At 40.6% G+C, this 21,075-nt stretch overlaps 1 protein-coding gene across 3 annotated transcripts in view; it reads left to right on the forward strand.

Moving 5' to 3' along the window:
* The first annotated feature begins 1,813 nt into the window (after positions 1–1,813).
* zgc:110158 (uncharacterized protein LOC553590 homolog) overlaps positions 1,814–21,075 on the forward strand; it is a 38,335-nt gene continuing 19,073 nt past the window's right edge. For all 3 annotated transcript variants that reach the window (XM_034858455.1, XM_034858453.1, XM_034858454.1), the window contains exons 1-4: positions 1,814–2,075; positions 12,579–12,651; positions 13,313–13,374; positions 16,052–16,136. In XM_034858455.1, the coding sequence (XP_034714346.1) occupies positions 2,020–2,075; positions 12,579–12,651; positions 13,313–13,374; positions 16,052–16,136 (276 nt within the window). In that variant the 5' untranslated portion in view covers positions 1,814–2,019. The remainder of the gene's footprint in view (positions 2,076–12,578; positions 12,652–13,312; positions 13,375–16,051; positions 16,137–21,075) is intronic.

Below are 21,075 nucleotides of genomic sequence, written 5' to 3' on the forward strand. Positions count from 1 at the left end.
TGGATGCAGTCGCAAAGACACATATTAAAAGATTAAAAGCACTGCACAGCCAGACCAGTCATTGCTGCTTATTCTCTATTATATATGTATGCATAAGAATTGAAGAAGAAGAAGAAGAATAGAACATTTTAAGGTTGTTTTTTTGTGTCTTGCTTTGCAGTTGTGTGAAATTTAGTTTAAGTACAATTTAATGTTATGAGCATATACCATATTACTTGTGAAACAACATTGGTCTAACTCTTTTGTATCTTTCAGTACATATTTGTTGCTATACATTATTAGTTCACCAAGGTACATTCCTGCCATTTACTCTATTATTCCTTTATTCTTTTATATCATGTTGGCTCATCATGTTTGAAAAAAAAAATGAGCCCTACCACACACATTTTGAAATGTTTTTTTCCTCTCTCTCCCTCTCTCTTCCTTACACACACACACACATACACACACACACAAATACATGCGCTTGTCTCCACACATACACACACCAGCGTGCGCACAAACACACATGAACACAGACAGTCAGCTGTGCCCTTCCCACAGCTATAGCAAGAAAACAGAACACACTCCCTGTTCCTGCTTACATACAAGCACACACACACACACACACACACACACACAAACTCTGCAACTGCCCTCTACACACACTCTTAAAGGGACAGGACACAGACTTATCACTACCAAGAGCCAACCGCATACCTGAACACTAAACACGTACAATAGCAGTGGCATACGTTACAATGGTGTTGACTCAAATGTTGTGTGAATGTGAACATAATGCTAACAAACTATTTAAAAGGTAAACTAGAGCAAAGTGTCATTTGTTGGAACAGTTTGGGAGTGGCTGACATATTGAATTCATTTTTTCTAACACTGAGGCAACAAAGCAAGAACTTACAATGTGATTGTAAAAAAATGTAAGAGTCTACTACAATAAACTAATGGCAACAATGTGTGCATGATGATTTCTAAGTGTTACATATTGCATGGCTTCATCATTTTTTTTTAAATCAAATGGTAGGTTTGGGTGCTTACAGTTTGATTGAAATGAGTATACTAATATAGCCTACTACATTTTCAGAGGGACCATACACATGACCATAATGATACTGTAATGTAATTAAACAACAATCTGAATGAAATTTTCACATTTAAATAAGGCAAATGGTAGGACCTTAAAATTGAGACATAAATACTGCTCTAAATCTGCTTTTTGGTGAAGAAACTATAAAAACGGGATATGGCAGCCTCAAGAGAAATTCCAAATTATTACAAGACATTGAGGATGAACAATGTGAACAGACAGGTATTTTTGTATTGCATTAAAAAATGGTTTCCTATTTACAGTAAAATGATCGGGTAACTTGATGACCTCAGTCAGTGCTGTGCCCAATCTGTAGGAGGGTCAGGGGTGATAGAGGCACCCTTGATGTGTGTTGAGTAGGGGAAATGTACAAATATGTCCTTACTCTTGGACTGGTACTTGGGTTGAACATAGGGACACTTCAGGGGGAATTTAGGCCAACCCAGGTGGGCATTTGGGCCAATCATGGTCTACATACATATCATGGTTAAATAAAAAGTTTCAAAATAGTAATAGCAATTAGTATTAGCATTTTGGTATTGTACATGAATACAGTGCAATGTAAGGCCTGAACTTAAAGGCCTTCAGAAGAGACCTTGAACTTGAGCGAAGTCGACAAAAACTGAGACACTGTGGCTTTAAGAAGCCCCCACCCTCTCACAACAGGGGGGGCGTGAGCTGAATCCAGGAACAGCGATTGAAAAAAAAAAAAGCTCCACCAGTGGACTGTTTCAAGTCACCCCCGGCTGAAACCCTGCCTGATTTGTGGGCAATGTTGGGGATGTAGAAAAAAAGGAAACCGGAGCAAAGAGAGCGCAAGGGAGAGATAGGGAGACAACACTAACTGGGTAGCTATGGAGATAGTAGGTTTTCCTGGTAGCTTTCTTTGACAGGTGTCGAGTGGGATAAAATAAAGTATCAGAACATCCTCCAAGATGTACGGCAAGGGTAAAGGAGCTGTGGTCCCCTCCGATAGCCAAGCAAGAGAAAAGTAAGTAAATTATTGCACTGTCACAACAGAGCTCCAGCCAAGAAGAGTGTGCTAGGTAGCTAAACTTGCTAACAGATGTGAGGCAGGTCAGTCACAGGAGCACGCATGTTCAGCAAGCTCTTTTTTTAATAACATGAAAAGCTACAAAAGTGATGCTGCGATAGTTTGTTCGTTGTGTTTTCCACTTTTTGTGTCGTGGTGCCTCTTGCATCTTCCAACTACACAGGCATGGCTGCTAAGTTAGCCCAAGCAGCTAGCTACACTGGCAGTTTCACTCTTGTCTATCTTGTTTCTTTCAAATTCAAAACAAAGACTGGCTGTTTTAGCGACCAAAGTTGCACCACTTCTACGAGGAGGTGTTGCTGCACATGTTTCCAGTAATAATGCACAACGTGCACTCGGGGCTGAATTGCCTCTGAGGAGCATTGATGGGGGTCCCACTTTAGTACCATCTCTTCCCTCGCCTCAGTGTGAGGAACAATGCATTTGGAATGACGCTGTGCATTGTAGCTAGCTGGCTTTTGTGTCGCCCCGCGGAAGCAGCAGGTAAAAATAGAATACAGCTGTTTGGGGCTTTGTCACAAAATAGCACAGTAACGTGTTCTAGAATTGTTCCACAATGATACTCTGTCTCCGAACGCTGGCTACATAGTATCCATGTGTGTGTTGAGTGTTATGTGTGTGTGTGTGTGTGTGCGTGCGCGCTCAGCGGAGACCCACTGCTACGATCTCCGAGCAAGGAGAGCTGCGCCTCATAACTTTTGTGGCCCGTACATATTCGTCTTCACTCGCCCCAAGTTGTGCGAACGAGTGCTGGGGATAAACTGCTTGTGATTTGCCGCCACCGCCTGCTGTAGGAAACCCAAAACACAGGCTTTTCAGTGGCTGTTTTGTCAGGAAGCTTAGGTGGTGTTAGCTTGGTGAGCTGTAGCCCTCCAATCCCTTTGTCTGCACGCCACCGTCTCGATGTCTGTTGTTCGCCCAGGAGATGCATACCTCACGTTTACCAACAACTAAACAATCTGCAGAGGCTTCAAAATACTCTAGAATATTAATTTAACAAACGTCTGTGTATCTATTCTGAAAAATAGAAGCCAGTATCTGCAGAGAAGTTTCTTTGCTTAATAGTTGCCGCTAACAAAGCCAACAAAGATCCGTACATGCTTCCATTAAACTTTGTTAGATGTAATTGATTTAGAGCCATGTGCTATGGAAATGGGCAATGGTAGTTCATATTACACTACAGCTGAGTAACCTAGATGTAAATAAGTGGTAGGGGCCCACAGGTGAACGCTTATGGCATTAGTCCTGACACCAGATGGGTTGGACACTACAACCGCTGTCAGCAGAAAAGGGAACTCTAGTGGGACAGAGTTGTCAGACTCCTGCATGTTTGGGGGGACTATCTGCCATCAGGTGTCCCATTATCTCTTTAAACTCACAACTTCTTTTGCTGTGTTGTGAACCCAAATTCTTTATTCTTTCTTTATGCATTGCTCTTCTTCATCTGCCTCCCAACTCTCACTTCCCATCCTTTGCTGCTCCTCAAAGTCCTCATCCTTCGCTTCAGCGTTGAATTATTGAGACAGACTGAAGCAGCTGCTCTCAGCTTTGGGTCAGAGTTGAGAGAGACAGGAGAGAAATAAAGAGACAGAAGAGAGGGAGATATGGTGGGTAGACTCATCCATGTTTAAAGAGAGGGTTTTGTCGTGAGCCTCAGGCGGGATGTCAGGTGTGCCAATGGTGTACATCAGGGACTTTTCTCACTTTATGGTAGTAAGCGTATGCACACGGCGATGTCCCATCTCAGATTGTAAGTGGGAATGGCGGGGAGGGAGGTCAGAAGGTCACCTCACGCAGAAGAAAATCTAGTATCAGCTTGAGAGAGGATGGGGAATTTGCAAAAATCAAAAGTCAGTAGAATTTGATTCTAGCTTTATGGTGCGAAATGTTGGTTTCACCAGGTCATATTACCATAAAAACAAGGGTGTAAGGGTTGCTGGAGCTACCATTCAGATTTTTTTTTTTTTTTTTACCTTGCCATTTGAATATAATTTCATATTCTGGCTGTCAAAAACGACCACTGCTTTACTTCTGTTTTCTCTCCATCCTGACTTGACTGTTCCTCCGATCCCTGTATCACCTATTGTTAAAACAATTTTTTCTCCTCTGCCCTTACTCCACTATCCAACAGCTGCTCCCTCTTCTTACCCCCCTCCCCTCCTTCTCCTCAAACTTCTCTTCCTTTTCTATGAGCTAGCTTCTGAGCTTTAATAATGCAGTAGGCCAGGTGCACGCACACGCAACCTCTTTTGCAATCCACACAAAAACACATACACACACACCACACATAAAAATTTCATTGAAGGCCTCTTGGGGGGGATCTACAGTGTGATCCTCGTATCCCCAGATGTAAGACCAAGTCCTTCACTGTTCCCTTCTCATCAAACTCTTTTAGAAAGCTACACGTGTTAAGCAAGCCAGTAAACCTGCAGTGAACAGGCAGATGCAAACAGTACCAGTATTTGAAGCACATGCTGTGTTTTAATGCATCCTGTGAGCTTTTGCCAGGCATTTCAAAACAGTCAAAATCAGGATAGATGCAGGGGATGTACATGTGTTAAAGTGTGATTAGACTGCAAAGTGCAGAGTTAAAATATTTGTGTGTGTGTGGCTCAATACTAGACTGACTTGTAAGGGCCTTACACTCTACACCAGCGGTCACAAAGAGCACTGTGACCTACAAATTGCTTGAAGCCTCAGAAAGTGGTCAGATTCCCCTGGCTAAAGTGGTGGCGTATGTGTGTTTAGCCTCTTAAGAGCATCGGCCATTTGTACAACAACCAATCTGTCCCACTGTCTGCGTTGAATAAGTAAGGCGGTGCAGCCAGGATATTATTGCTGGTAGATATTTGTGCAGTATTGTCAATGCAATTCATTGAATAATATTAACCAGTGTGAAGCACTCCGGGAAGTTTAGAATTCAAGCGCCACTTTTGCTGTGTTTGTTTGTTCATCTGGATGTCTGCCTGCTCATGTACTGTATGTTTTCTTATCTCGGTGACAATCTGCAAGAGGGGAAGCTCAGCCATTTATTACCTTCCGTGCAGGACGGCCTGCTGTACTCACACACAGACACACATGCAGTGCCCATTGAAACTACTATCACTTTATACAGGAGTGGTCACCAAACGCATGTTCAACCAGCAACTGACCCGTTCATAGAACAACACGTCACACTTTAATGTGTGGTCAGCATCATTCGTTTTTCCGATACTGGTGCTAAAATAATATGCTTTTAAAACGGTGACGGTGCCTGAACCGAAGGAAGAGCACAAATTTACAGTTGGTGACATTAAAGAACGGCTCGTTCTTTGCTAAAGGTCAAGTGGTCAAAATGTTATGATTTTATTAAAAATGTAATAATAAAGTATATCAATACCTTATTTCAGCAGTAAATTGCTGTTAAAATGACAGAACGACCACTGAATGGGAAAAGGGTATTATCCAATAATTTTGAATGTACCTTGAGGCTTACTAGTTTCAACAATATTCACCGTCTGTGTTGTTTTTCCGACAACAGCAGCTGCAGACGGTTACTTCTAGAGATGTTCCAATACCAGTATCGGTATTGCCTCCGATACTGCCTTAAACGCTGGTATCTGGAAGTACTGGAGTTTATGCACCAAGCCGATACCACATAACAAAGCCTAATCTACATTAAAGTAGTTTATTTTGTTTTCTTTTTCTGTTATAACTGACTGTCAAACTAGATAAGAGAACATTATGTGGTATTCTCTGTTTGAGAGTTTAACCTAAGGCAGACCAACAAGAAAGATAGAAATCAAATCCATAAACGGATAGTAGAATACAGTTGTTAAAACATAATAAAATATATGACACACTGGTATCTGATCAGGACTCTGTTTTGGCCAAAACGCAAGTTCAGCTAGGGCTGCGCGATTATGGCCAAAATGATAATCAAGATTATTTTGATCAGTATTGTGATCACGATTATTCCCGCGATTATTGGTTGATTTTTAACCAAAACAAATGTTATTGTCACATAGGCTCAGAGAGACGGCTGACTCATTATGAACGGGTCCAGCATCGGTCAAACGTTGTGTGTATTAAATTTCTGTATCGTCACTGCGCTGCATTTTTATGAACTATGATATTCTGGCCATGGATCACATCTCTCACCCAAGTCCAGCAGCTCCGTCTTACACGCTATTACTCTACCAGCTGAAGTTAGTGGCATTCAATAACTTCTTCTGTGTTCTTTGCCGTGGCGGCTGCGATAGCAGAGTTACCCGTGGAAACTCTGGTACAAATACAGGTTTGCCCCTCATTCTTAACAATATACAGCTGTGTTAATAAAAATTTAAAACTGTAGACAAATGTCAGAAGTGTGGACCAGCGGCCGCTGTGTGGCAAGGCTGCGCGGAGAGTAAGAGGAGAGATCAACACAGGCACGGCTTTACAGACAAAATGGGTCATGTACCGCAAAATTAAACCATATCCACATTTTAACATTGCAGCGGATGCAAGGACTATATGTGCACCAGTGCGTCCTAGAGGAAAAAGATTACTTGCGCCCTAGAGCCTGTGAGCTAACAGAAGCTAACTAGCACCGCCACCGACCAGCACTGCAGTGGCATGCTCACTGCTGTTGTCTGAATAACACAGACCGGACAAAATGTTGCGTTTACTGGTGAACTGGTAAACCTTGAGACCGCCGTATAACCAACTGCTATCTGTTGAGTTTTCCTCCCGTCACTCTGTCATTTGTGACTGTCAACATCTTGAAACTAAGCTGCGCGATGCAGGGAACAACTGACTGGCACATCGGCAAACAGGGGTTTACGGAGCAGTAGATGCGCAATGCAAAAAAAACTGAGTGGTCTATGACATGACGCATTTAAAAAAAAAATCACGCTAATTTGATTGTGGGAAGTAAAAATCGTGATTATGATTAAAATCCGATTAATTGTGCACACCTAAGTTCAGGTATCCGAATTGGCATTGAGAATAAAAACAATTGTATTGGATCTTCTCTAGTTACGTCCCCAATGTTGGAATACAGTCACACTTTACATGGTTTAGCTGCCAGCTTTTTAACTGTGTTTAAGCCAGTTACTAGCTAACGTAAACGTTACCTGCCAAGTGTAGTGTCAATGAGCGTCCCCTGCAGCGATGCTTCTGTCATCTCCAACGTCCATTTTGGAGCATCCAAAAGAAGCGCAGGCATCAAGTGGCACCAAAAATGAGGCACAGAAATTTGCGTTGCTTTTCGGTCCTGTAGATACCAGTGCCATCGTTTTGGCAACGGTGCCATATTAGCACCAGGTTTAGGTACCCAACCATAATGCTCAGTCTAGGTTGACATTCAACTACTGAGTCAGAAAAGGGGATTTCTGTATATAGCCTGCTGACGAGTACTCATAATGACCAGCAGTATGTAGTCCAGGCATGGCTGTTTCAGTGCCCGTGGTATATAGAGAAGGTTGGTGAGGAAGTAAAGGAAGGTGGATGTGAACACTTCCATCTATAGTTGTGTCTGAAAATGCCTTTTATTGTGTGCTTATTAGTATGTGGAGTGCAGATTGCGCTGACATCCATGCAGAACTGATCATGTGTCACGCTTGAATAATTACTTTGTTGATTTCGGATTTAGATCTTTTGACATGTGAAGAAAACACCTTTTAATTATACAATTCTTAAGAAGCAAGCATTTAAATCTGCTAACTGCCACCCCTCCTTCTTTGACGACGTTTAGAAAACATTGCGTTGTTTCCATGTGAAGGGTAAGGTACGATCATTAGCAACCATTAGCTCCATACTAAAGTTATTATATATTTGCCTATTCATATGTTTAAGGGATTACATATTTTGCATGTTTAAAGCATTTGCATACCATGGTAAGAACTGGTCGGGCTGTATCTCCATTATACCACAGTCCAACAATTGTTGTCTTTTCTTTTTCTCCAATGCACGCATGTGCTCATCTCATCTGTAGCTTGATTCAAGACACAAAAATGTGCAGGGCTTTAACACCCCCCCCCCCCATGTGGACATTTACCTTGTTTATGGTTATTTTCATAGGGATACACTTAAGTGTAGAGTATTAATTAAATAGGCCAATGCCATATATTAGAGCATTTATAGCCTAAGATCATTTGCAACACTTGTTCCTAAATGGATATTCATTAGAAAAAAGCTCACGCAATAAAAGTGTGTCTGTGTATAGTCATAAAAGCCATAAAGCAATAAATAAAAAAATACAAACTATAATAGAAGAACCATAAAAGTAGAGAAAATCCTCAGGAAAGACATCTGATCCATCATGCCTAGTTATTCTTCAGAGACTTTAAAGTTTACCCTGAAGTTGTGATAGCGTTTATTTTTATTATTAATTAACCTGCCAATAATTTATTCTGTTTTAATCCTTTAGTCATCAATCACAATATCTTGGAGCACAAGGTGACATCATTGAATGTCAACAGTCCAAACCCCAAAATATTCTGTTTGGTATATTGTAATTGAAAATTAAGTGATTATTTTGTTACCAAAGCAGTTGACTGATTAATCAACCAAACCTAATTAATTTTGTTTCAAAAGAAGCTGAAGGCAGCAAAAAAACACAGCTGGCTAAACTATTTAAAAATGGAGGGTTTGTTCAGCACACACTCCGTCTGTCACTAACAAAGATGACACAATGATTGGGGATGATTCTCTCTGACCAATCAGTAGTCTGCAGGTTTTCGCGTCACCTTTTGGTATCGATTTAGCTCACTTGTCACCATCAATCTGACGGAGGTGGTATTAAAAAAAGTACCTGTTTGCTAGTACCAGGTACTTTTTCCCCCAAAATGTCCACAAAAAAGTCTAATCGAGCAGGTACCATGTAGTGTATAAACGCCATGAATCAGTCGTACACCTGTATTCCTACATCTTGTTCCTGACCAACTTCTATCCGTGGACATGTTAAGCTGTTTAAGCAAACTAGTCTTGCTAACGGTGGCTAACCTGGCTAAAGCTACCCCACAATGAGTGTGACGTTATTCCCAGCTCCAAGCTTCGAGGTAAATGGAACGCACTATTATCGCTGAGTATCTTAAAAGCATGGTGATGCAGAAATGTATAGAGGAATTCTGCTGTGGCAAACTCAATACTGTCATTAAAATGTACCCAATGTATTGTCTTTAGAACATGATGATAACAGTGATACCTATACAAAACCTTTCTTGTCCAACTACATGTCATGTGATGATGCTTGATAGCACTAAATGTGCCAAAATAAACCTCTGCATCCCACCATTTAACAACAAAAGCAAACGGGCTGTCAGTGGTTAAAAACGAACTGCACAACAGCCGTATTATCTCAAAACCACGTTTCATTGATCAGTTCATTGACTAACGATGGGGAGTATGACATTGAGCTACTGTCCTCCTCATTAGGACCTTATTGGCCTGTCAGAGGACTGTCTGCTCTGGCCACACAGGACACTGTCATATCCACGCTGCTGGTCGATTGATGGTCCATTAACAGCCTATTAAATGCGACTAAGTGAAGGCGTTAGGAGTACAATGTTGGGCCAGTGGGGTTTCCCACTCCACAACGTGGTTCTGGTGTCTGTTAATAGACCCTGGTGGATTGCTGTTATCAAGTGTGGCTGGCCTGTTATAATTTAAAAAATCCCAAGCAAGAGTTTTAATAATTTATTAAAATAAAGTTGGAATTTGTGGCAATGCTTGTTGTGTGCAGCTATTATTTCAGTATTTGGTGTTTTCATTCAGATCATAATATATTTCATGCAGGTCAGCAGGTGTTTATCAGCTTCTGCTGGGATTTAACGACTGGATGCTTAGGGTTGGTAAGATGCCTATGGGCGTTAGTGGTACAATTATACAGGCCACAGAAGTGCTGCTAAAAAGATGTACTTTCAGTTGCAAGACGTTTTCCAGCAACCAAGGAACCTTTTTAGAGGTACTCTAGAATTTCACCTGCATTTCAACTAAAGATGGTCCGATAAAATTTTTTGCCTCCCAATACCGATTCTGATACCTGAACTTGCGTATCGGCCGATACCGATTACTGATCCGATACATTGTGTGTTATATTTTATTATGTTTTAACAACTGTATAATACTATCCTTGTATAGATTTGATATGATTTCTATTTTTTTTGTCTGTCTGGCTCAGGTTAAACTCTTTGTAAAACATGAACAAACACAAACAATGAATGCCACTGAATCTTCTTTTATTATCTAGTTTGACATTTAGTTATGGGAGTTTAACAGAAAAAGAACAAACCATTTTCAAGTGGTATCAGATCGGTGTATAAACTCCAGTACTTCCCAATACCAGAGTTTTAGGCGGTATCGGCAGTGATACCAAAACAGGTATTGCTATCGGAACATCTCTAATTTCAACCACGGGAACCTAGAGATGTTTTTAGTAATGGGGTCGTTGTTTCTGCCCTCCCAAAATATAAAAAAAGCAGTACTTTATACGGCTGACTAGGCCTGCATGATTCTGGTAAAAATACCAGAATTTTTTTTTTGCTTAGAATTGATATCGCGATTCTCTGCTACGAGTTTTTGTACCAAACCAAAGTTATTACAGTTTTGCATTTTTCACTAGTTTTTGTTTTCAGATTCCGTTTAGTTTTTAATAAGTTTTTAAAGCAGGTTTGCTGTTTAGTTTTTATTCTTTTAAAATGCTTAGTTTTAGTTTATTTTTTATTAGCTTTAGTCTTTTTTGTAATATGGGTTGTCGGGATTAGAAAAGGTCAGAAAAAATATTGTGTAAAAATTCAACAAAAACATCATACAATTTTAGAAATATGTATTCAACAATAACACCAGTACAAACAATGTAGATATGATAATGAGCACAGATACGTAAACAGTCAACACAAGACGCCGCATTAAGCCCAGAATGTGTAAGTGGCGTGTTCCAGGAGAAAAACCAGAACAACCAACAGACTATAGAAGACTGAGATCAACAGTGGCAAACCTTTTTGAAGTCAATCAACTCACACACGGTTTTCTCCGTCATGCTGCTGGCTCTACGTATCAATATGTCCATACCTGTAACGTTACCTGGGTTAGCTTCTGTTTTGGGGAAAGGGGGTTTGGCGTTCTCCTTTGCCTTGTTAAGGTAAGCTAGGTTAGCCTCCTTGTTTTCGTTTCTCAAATGTAGGCTACTTTCAAATTTGTGGTAGGTTTCCCTGTAATAAACTGGCAACATATTTTACCAACTTCCACTGTAAGGCACTTGCTTTTATCTGACACAGTCATAATCAAATAGGACTCTGTCGCTTTTCTTCTGACTTTTGGTACCGCCATGATGCCAGGCGAGGGGCACGGACTGTTTGTTGTGTTCAATTTTACATGGAATGTCGGAATTTCTGAGTTCCCAGTGAAAAATTATACACGTCTATGGTAAATGGCACGGTCGTAAAGATGCAAAGTTATTTGCTCTATGAAAGACACTGAGAAAGACAAAAACTAAGGACATTTACTCGATAATGATTTTTTGCACCTATAGCACATTGCACATCACCACAAGCCTGTAAACATTGAGGCCTCATTGAAGAGAAGGGAGAACACTGCAGCGCGTGTGAGCGCTTTTAAAACCTATTTTATACAGTCAGTTTAAAAGTCACAGAAGAAAGCAGTAGCGTTTGGGATGCAGTTGGCTAGTAAAATTAAAGTCATGAAAAACTTTTAGTTATTTTTTTAATCAAATCCATTTTTAAATTTAAATTGTGAACAGGTCGAATCGAGATCCTGATTTTAGAACGATTAATCGGGCAGGCTTACGGTCAACCAGCAACAATCAAAGTGAAGGCAACAGTACTTAAGGTTGCTGACTGGTCAAACAAAAGCCTTGAGGCAGCAACGACTTGTGTACAGCATTCACTGTACGGCATGCACTGTCATTGATGTTTAAATTACAGTTATGCAGCCGACAGTTCTATATATTCAGCAAAAAACAATATAGAAGAAGTCAACCAAATGTAACCTTCCCTTGTATCTGCTAATTGGGTGAATAGGTTATGTGCTTGACCAAAAAGCACTCACTCATCCTGCCTACTGGAAACGGGCATCTTGACTCGTCTGTCGTTTTTCCAGCATCTATTCAAACAGTGTGTTATTTTCAAGCAAAAACCACAAAGACACTTTTTTTAAATTTAAAGTTGTTCTGTCAGTACTTGTTCTTTGTTTCGTTATGCGGTAAAGATGCAAACACAAAAAAACTGAAATGACATTTCATCCCCGGAATAGTTCTCAACTATTAGCTCAAGGGCTTAGAGTTTATGGGATAGTTTGGTTGAAAATAGTTTTTGTTGCTTTGCTTTTGGTTGTGAATAAAGTGGGACACCCTTATAAATCAAGTCCTAGTTGCAAAAAATAGGCAAGATAGGAAGGAAGAATCTGAAGCTTAAGGAGGCTGAATTTGGTCACTAACGTTTTTTTTCCTTTGCATTTCAGGTTAGCATTATATGTGTACGAATACCTGCTACATGTGGGAGCACAGAAATCCGCACAGACCTTCCTATCTGAGGTAAGATGGCATCCATGACTTTTTATGCCTTTTGTGTGACAATTGCCTATCTAGAGCTAACGAGATGAGATAATCTCCAACCAGGAAATCAAACGCATGTCACATGGGCCTTGATGACTAATGAATGTAAAACAGCCTTCACCATTATTCAAACTGTACACACAAACCCAGCCATAGTGGACTTGTGCTTGTCAGTGCAAACGTGATTACAGAGCATGAGGTGTTGCATCAATTTTTTAAAAGGAAATCCTATAAAGTTACACCAGATCGTGCTGCCTGTCATGGATAATGTCAGTGTAAGAACAACTGATCCAGTTGTCTGTGGACGTTGTAGACATACACTATGTAGGCATTGTAGTGTTTTGTATGTATTTCCTCCTAACAACCCTTTTTGGGTGTAGACAGGCTAGCGGTGCATGGGTGTACGTCTTCCTGGTTCCAAAACACTTTTCACATGTAAAAAAGGAGCACAGAACAGAGATATAACCAAAGGAAGAGAGTCGAGAAGTTGGAGAACGACAGAGCCAGAAAGATGCCTATGTTCACGTCCGAGGCCATTGACAGTTTGAGACTAACTGATTATATGTTCTTAACCCCTGGACCTGCAGACATAATCCTCCTCTCTAGTGGCCGCAAGTGACTCTTCTCTCCTCTCCTCTAGATTCGATGGGAGAAGAATATTACATTAGGGGAGCCTCCCGGATTCCTCCATTCGTGGTGGTGGTAAGTGTCACTTTCAGTTTTTTTTTTTTTCCTTGTTTGTTTTGATACAGTCAGCCTTTCTGTGTTATTTGCTTGAGCGTGTAAACAGTTTTCACAGTATTTCCTAAGCTGCCCCACACATACACACTCGCTGATATTTAGGTTTGGGAACCAAAACTCAAATTGGACAAATCAATTATTGAGTTTTTTTCTTCTGTGTAATAAGCAAGTGACCTGTTTTTGCTCCCACACTCAAAGATCATCAGTAGGGTTGGGTATCTATATATGGATATTAACCATTTTTATTCTGCTTATGGTTTCTAGTTATTAAATCGTTAATAACTGGAAGTGGTAAGCAGAATCAAAATCTCTTTATTGGGCTCTGCTGTTCATTCCGACCCTACATAATTCATTACTGTCATACGCACAAACAGTAGCTTCATTTGAACTTCCACAGTCTGAAGTGTCATGGAAGAGTCCTAATTACATTTGGAATATATTCAACTTTTTTTATATAAACATACCAATATTAATGTACTTGGTTTAATTGATGGTAGTTTTAAAATTAAGATTAAAAATGACTTCCATAGGTGGGAGGTCTAGCGGACTCTCAGCCTTGGGGTTGACCAGAGTCATCGAGGCCATGACCCCTCCCTCCCCGTCTTCTCCCCTCTCCTCCAGTTCTCTGTCCTTCACCCCCCCTTGTTTCTGAAACAATAGATCCAGATGGTTGAGAATGGACTCCCCTCCCCCTCCTCACCCTCTTGTCACCCTTTTGTGTGCCCTCAACCTCCCACTTTTCTCCTTTGTTCATGTGGGAGAAGGATTCTTAGCAGATTAACCCTTTGCATTCCATCTTCCTTTGTGTCATCGCTCCCTTTGCTGCCCCCCCCCCCCCCCCCCCCCCCCCCCCCCCCCCCCCCCCCCCCTCGTGTCATGTCTGCCCCTGGCTAAGATTTGACCCCTAGGGCTCATCTTGAGCACCGATCAGCAGTTTTGCTTGTTTTTGGACAGCGCTGTCACCCATGCTTCGCAGTCAGTCAGTTTACAAGGAATCCGGTTGAGGAAGTGAATCACGCCAGCATTTAGATGCAATGCTATATATGTTTTTTAACTGTAAAATCCATGTTTACATGCAGCAGTCCTTTCACTTGCTCCTTGCTCATGAAGATTAAATCACATCTACAGAAACAGTGCCAGTGGATTCAGAATAGATTCACTGTGTTGCTGAAGGACACTGTATTGAAATCAGAACTGTACATATTAAAATGGAACAAATATTTAAGAACCTATGGATTTAGAAATACAGACTTAAATAAACATATTCTTAAATGGTCTTTTAAAAAGTTCAGTATCTAATGTAACTTTTCACCTCAGGGGGTGGCTCTGCTGAGTCAGAAGAATGAACAGCAAGCTTATAGAGCACCATCAGCAATATGAGACCAAGGACATGTTTTAATAAAAAGAAAACGAAGGAACAGAATAATAATTTTGAAAGCACACAAGTCTGGATAAATCCAAAGAATAGGTTTGTTTTCTTTTTTATTAAAGGACTTCAATCTAGGTGTAGGTTATTTCTTTACAGACAAATTATAAGAAAATAAGTATAAATCATAAAATGATGTCTTTTATCTGTGGGAAAACCATTCTCCTCCACTTCTTCCTCTCTCCTTGTTTAGCTCATAGTGAAAATGGAGGTAATGTTTTTTTCCGACTGGTTTTGAAGGATTAAGTCCAGTAACCTCTAAGCATTTCTCCCTGTTGTGTCCTTGAGCAACACACTAACATCCTTATCATCTGTAGCTCAACCATGCACTCTGTCCTTCTTGTGGAAGCAGGAAGTTCCAGGATTCAACTTTTTATATGCTTAAACAACTCTCCCTGGAGCTCAAGTCGAGCACTGTATTAAGCCTCCCAAATATAAAATATGAAGTGCAAAGGTGTATGAAAAAATCCAGGGTGTGGGATTCAACATGTCTGCGTGCATCGCAGATTGTCAGGACATGTGAAGTGGCTGCCTGATTAGTCCTTTCATTAGCCATGTGGCTGTTTCACTCTGTTTATAGCACTTCTACTAAATCAATGCGCAAAGACTGATTCAATTAAGGCCTCTTAGACAGGTAGCACACAAGCAGTTAGCGTTGTTAGGCGTCCACATTTGTTATTTTCCAACTAACGGTGTACAAATAAACTGAAACAAAGGCTGTTATGAATACAGTGTATGTGTCAGCTCACATTGAGGCCATATCCCAGTCGCTGCTGGTAAAAGGGGGCATTATAGGGATTGAGTCTTGAGGTTTAGGGTAAATACAGGGATGCTGTGTGTGTGTGTGTGTGTGTGTGTGTGTGTGTGTGTGTGTGTGTGTGTGTGTGTGTGTGTGTGTGTGTGTGTGTGTGTGTGTGTGTGTGTGTGTGTGTGTGTGTGTGTGTGTGTGTGTGTGTGTGTGTGTGTGTGTGTGTGTGTGTGTGTGTGTGTGTGTGTGTGTGTGTGTGTGTGTGTGTGTGTTTTTGAGTGAGTGAGAGGTTGATTGAGAGGGCAACACTGGCATCATGTCCCTCTTATGCTCAAGTGTTTAAGAGGCAGTTTAAGAGCGCTAGGGAGATAGTGAGAGTGTGTGAATGGGTTATGAATAGCCGTTACACATTTGCTTGTATTGCTCTGTATGGTAACCTTATGACCCCCCCCTTCCCATTTCAGTGTATTCTGGGACTTGTATTGTGCGGCTCCAGACCGGAGGGAGACCTGCGAGCACTCCAGTGAGGCAAAGGCCTTCCATGACTATGTAAGTAAAAAACGGCTCTGCAGACACTTATTTTTCCTTCTCACAGAAAAACACTCCCTCACTGTGGAATTTGTGTCTTTCTATGACTGCTTGAGACCCACATGCAAACACTGTAAATGTTTCTATAGCAATATCAAGTGTGTGAGGGGGACAGCAGGTAGAGAATAGTGTGCACCTTAGGAAATTTGGACAGGCGATATAATCATTCACTGTCCTGGAGATGTTTTATTTGCAAGTTGTAAGGTGTTGTAAACTAGTGTAACTGTCTAAATGAAGTTGGCGAAAGAAAATAAGGAAAGATCTGAGAGACCCTAGAGCGGAGAACCAGCTAGGAGTATGGTGTAAGCTATGGTGGAAAATCCTAAGAAGAGTCCTAGAAAAGCTAAAGCAGTGGATGCTCTCGATAAAAAAACAAAAAAGGGAAAGCTATTGCCGAGAAATCACCTGCAGGCATGCATAGTTAGCACACGGCGACAGTGTTTGTGTAATTACTCTCCCTTCTTGAGGGGAGAGACAAAAGTTCGCACTCCAGCTTTATAAAAAAGAAGAAAAAAAGAAAACATTTTCCGAATAATCGACAAATAGTTTCAGTTATAGCAGGGAGATCTGATGCCTAAAACCTGGCGCTCCTTGTTTCAGAAGTTGCGTTAATAAATGACAAGACAGAGTTACAAATCAAACGGTAAGCGAGATGGAAGGAAAGTGAAAGTAAAAACATTGGAGGGATCGGCAAAGTGTTGTGCTATCAAATCACATTCTGTACTAGAGCTGGGCAACATAACGATATCGTGACTAGATGACTAGATATATCGTCTTAGATTTTGGAAATCGTAATATACGTAAGAGGTGCCTTTCCGTGGTTAAAGGCTGCATTACAGTGTATCATTTGCCTTTACCCACTTAGTCACTATGTCCACAATGCTGAGGATTATTTAACAAAACTCTCTATGTGTAAACATTTTGTGAACAGAGCATTAGTCAACACTACAATATCGTTGAGGTATCTATATTGAGGTATTTGCTCAAAAATACCGTGAACATTTTTTGTTGTCAAGGAAGTTAAAGAAGAAGGGCACACACTACTACTGTCACTACCCGATGTAGGTCGAGTGCAGATTTGAGTTGGGCATGCGTCACTTTGCAACAAGTAGCATACAAGATGGTAATAAGAGACTTCTGTAATGTCAATACAGTAAAAATGGACCTGCTTAACGAAGTTTGTTCACTACTGGCTACAGGTTAGCAATCAAACACAACAAAGGTTGTCAGTTGAATGGCGTTTTGAGTTAACGTTAGCAATCAAACAGCCATAGATAGCTAAAATGTTTTTGAAATTCTTTCCATCTTCAATTGTTGTTTCTAATGAGAAAAGTTTATAATTTTATGGATTTCACAAATTTCAATATGACACGTTATGCCGTAAACCGTTTAAATCTGAGCATGCGCGACTCACATCTGCACTCGACCAGAGCTGGTCTGACTCGACTCACGTGGACTGTAACTGTATCCACTTGTGTGTGTGTGTGTGTGTGTGTGTGTGTGTGTAGATAATGGAATAGAGTTCTAATCCGGTAATCCCAGTACTGTGCTGAGGCTAAGCCAGGGATTTATGTGTGTGTGTGCGTTTGGGTGGGTGTGTATTTTTGGATGGGGGGGGCTCGGTGGCGGCGGCATCTTTGGCAACCAGCCCATAGATGGGAGGGTGGAGGGTCTCACACGCCGTGTGTGTGTGTGTGTGTGTGTTGGTTACATGGTTGCTCACTGTCTGCTCCTAACAGTGATAGAGCGAAGGAGACGGGACCGGTTTAATTTTGGCTCCAGCCCCCTGAGGCTAGTCTCTGAGCACAGGTCCTTTCTACTGGTTTCAAAAGAATGAGCCAGTTTGAGCAATCGCAAGAAAAACTATATATTTCGCCTTACCTTGAAAGAGTTTCCTAGGCTTTTTGAGAATTTCTAGATTGCAAGCCAGCATTTAAGAGGTGTTATCGCAGTTCACTGTGATGGGTTACAGATGGGGCTACTTTTGCTACAAGTCCTGCCACTGGTTATAAAAGTAATGGAGGGCCTGTTGGACTGTTATCTAATGTGACTCAGTCACTCAAAGTCCTTAATACAGAATCTAGAAGTTTTATTGATATTTTACATTTATGAATTGAAATTATTAATATTTTATGAATTACACGCTTTCACCAACCGCTATAATTTAGACAAAGAGGTCATTTGTTCTGTTGTGTTACAAAGCTTGCATGTCTTCTAGTTAGCTACATTATTTGTAACTGTCATGCATGTTTTCTGATGCATTAACGGACAATAATGCAACATGTGTTTCATCATTCCAACATGTCGTACATCGATGAGATGGCTGGATTAATTAGCAGTGTTAACCGTCCAGATAAACAGCCGATAGCTCTAACTAAAAGAGTAACAGTCAAAACTCAAACTAATTAAAAACTGTATTTATGTATCCTTCATGTATGTCATGATTTATATGCTATGTCTGTTTCCATTGCACACTGTTGATTTTGTTTCTATCGATAAACCAGCCTTTCCATCTCGGCCAAGTGCAAAATCCTTTTTTTTTTGGGCTATATTTTGACTTTTGACTGTGATCAGGGGTCATGAATGTGCGTCGCTTTGCTATAGTCACAAGATACATCGTAAAGATGGAAGTGTGTATGCAGTGTTAAATCAGTACAGTTACGTTGATACTTATTACTTGATTCATCACAGTTTTGCACTGTTGCTTTTCTTCTTTATATTCACACATCTGCCCTCATTTGTCACTTCTCTCACACTCCTTTCTCATACCTCTTTCCCATCAATGGCCAGGGTAGAGCCCCGGTCATCTGATCAGGGTTCGACCCTCCAGTCAACATGGGTATGTCCCTTGACATGACAATGCAGAGATCTCCTGGGTCACAACCAGGGAGCAATGCAGAACAATTACCTTAAGTGCTAGAAATGGGCGGGGCTTTGCAGTGAACAGCTAACGTCTCATACTCCTGTCCCTCTGTATACCAGCAGAACTAAAGTTTTGTAGCTACTTGAATCTGTCATTGTACAGAGAGAGAAATAAAGCTTTTTTTGTTTGTTTTACAGTTTTTACATCTAAAGCCCAAATAAATAACCATCATCATAACACTTAACAGGTGATTTTGTGCAGACGATTTCTCCTCTGCATATTTACTGCAGCAGCTGGACAAGGAAATAGGCTACTTTAGTATTGATTTATGACTTTTTAAGATGAGGGGAAAACATTTCTCTTTGTTTAATTTCATAAGTAAAGTTGGGCTTTGCTGTTGGCTTCACGGCTTATTTTTTTAAAAGACCGAGGAAAAAAGAGATTCCCCCTACCGTCAAGCCGCAACAAGATTGTAGTATTGACTAATGGTGCTTTCACAAATTGACACAATGAGATTTTTGATAAATAATCATCAGTAATGCGGATATAGTGACTAAGCGGGTAAAGCCAAATAATAGTCTGGCAATTTTAGAAAATGACATAACTTTACTGAAATGCAGCCTTTAAAACCAGGAAAATACACCACTTATGTCATGTGACAATATTACAATATCCAAAATCTAAGACAGTACCTAGTCTCCTTTCTAAATATTGATATAATATTGAGATATTGCCCAGCTCTAATTCATACAGTTTAACGCCGGGTTTTTCAGGCAGTTTTGCCTGTAAAAACTGCTATTGCCACTCTTCTTCTAACTCTTCTTTCTCTCATTTGCATTTATGCAACTCCAGCCTGTTCACATCATGTTTCCTCGCTCCTTGTGGACGCCCCCCCCCCACACACACACACACATACACACAAATCTGCATCTTTCCTCCCTCCCCCTCCTTCCCCACCTTTTTCCTCCCACCCTCTTTACTATATCTCTTACTCTCTCTTTTGCTCCACACACCAGTCCGCCCCCCTCTCGTCTCACTCGCCTTATCGCTCACTCCCTCTCTCCTTTTTTCCTATCTCTTCGCTGACCCCCTCCTCCCTTCCTCCCTCCTTCACCACCACTACTACCTCTGTTCCCGAGAGAAGATTGATTGGCTAATCTAGCTGTTTACCCACAATGCCTAGTTTTGCCTAGGAGGAGAGGGCAGTGTAGACAACATGAAGACAAGAGACATTTAAGGAGAGAGAGAGAGATTTAAACTACACATTTCTTTAACATGACAATGCTTAATGAGTGCAATATGTTAATTGTTTATTTAAGATCTTATGTGCTTTTCTTAATCTTTCCAAGTACAAACAGTAGTACAACGCAATGGAAACATCATTAGCTGTCTGTTATGCTGCAGATTTGCTTTACCCACCACTCCGCCTTTTTAAAATGTATCCTCAAAAATCCATTCAAACCAGCCCACATTATCCAGCATTTGAAACAAGCTGTGATGTGTTTTCCTTAACATTACTGTAGGGCCAAAATGATATTCGTTGCCGTTGAATAATAAAATAAAAAAAGATTGTTTCCCTAAAGATAGTCGCTTCTACCTTAACCTCTGTTTCGCCTCTTCTCTGCCACCAGCAGAATCTGTAATGGAAAAAGTGAAAAGAGCTCCATTAGACTTAATAATTAACTGTGTGATCAAGTATGGAAACACTGCATTCCACTTGCTGCACAGCTTGATGTGTGTGAAGGAAGTTGTTTGTATCTTTTGTGTTTTTTAAAATTTGACATTTTTGGGGGGAACAGTGTAAGTCTGGGAGGTAATGTGAAACTGCAGCAAAAAGACAACACTACTCTTTAAAACCCATCACTGATACAACACATTGGATGTTACTTACAGATCTATTTTTGTAAATCTTTATATCTATATATCTATATATATATATATATATATATATATATATATATTTTTTTTTGTGGTTTTGTTTTTACTTGACAAAACATTGTAATTTAAAAGCACTTGAATTGTTATTGAACAATTGCT

This window comes from Etheostoma cragini, chromosome 20 (genome assembly GCF_013103735.1).
Source record: "Etheostoma cragini isolate CJK2018 chromosome 20, CSU_Ecrag_1.0, whole genome shotgun sequence".
NCBI classification, from domain to species: Eukaryota; Metazoa; Chordata; class Actinopteri; order Perciformes; family Percidae; genus Etheostoma; species Etheostoma cragini.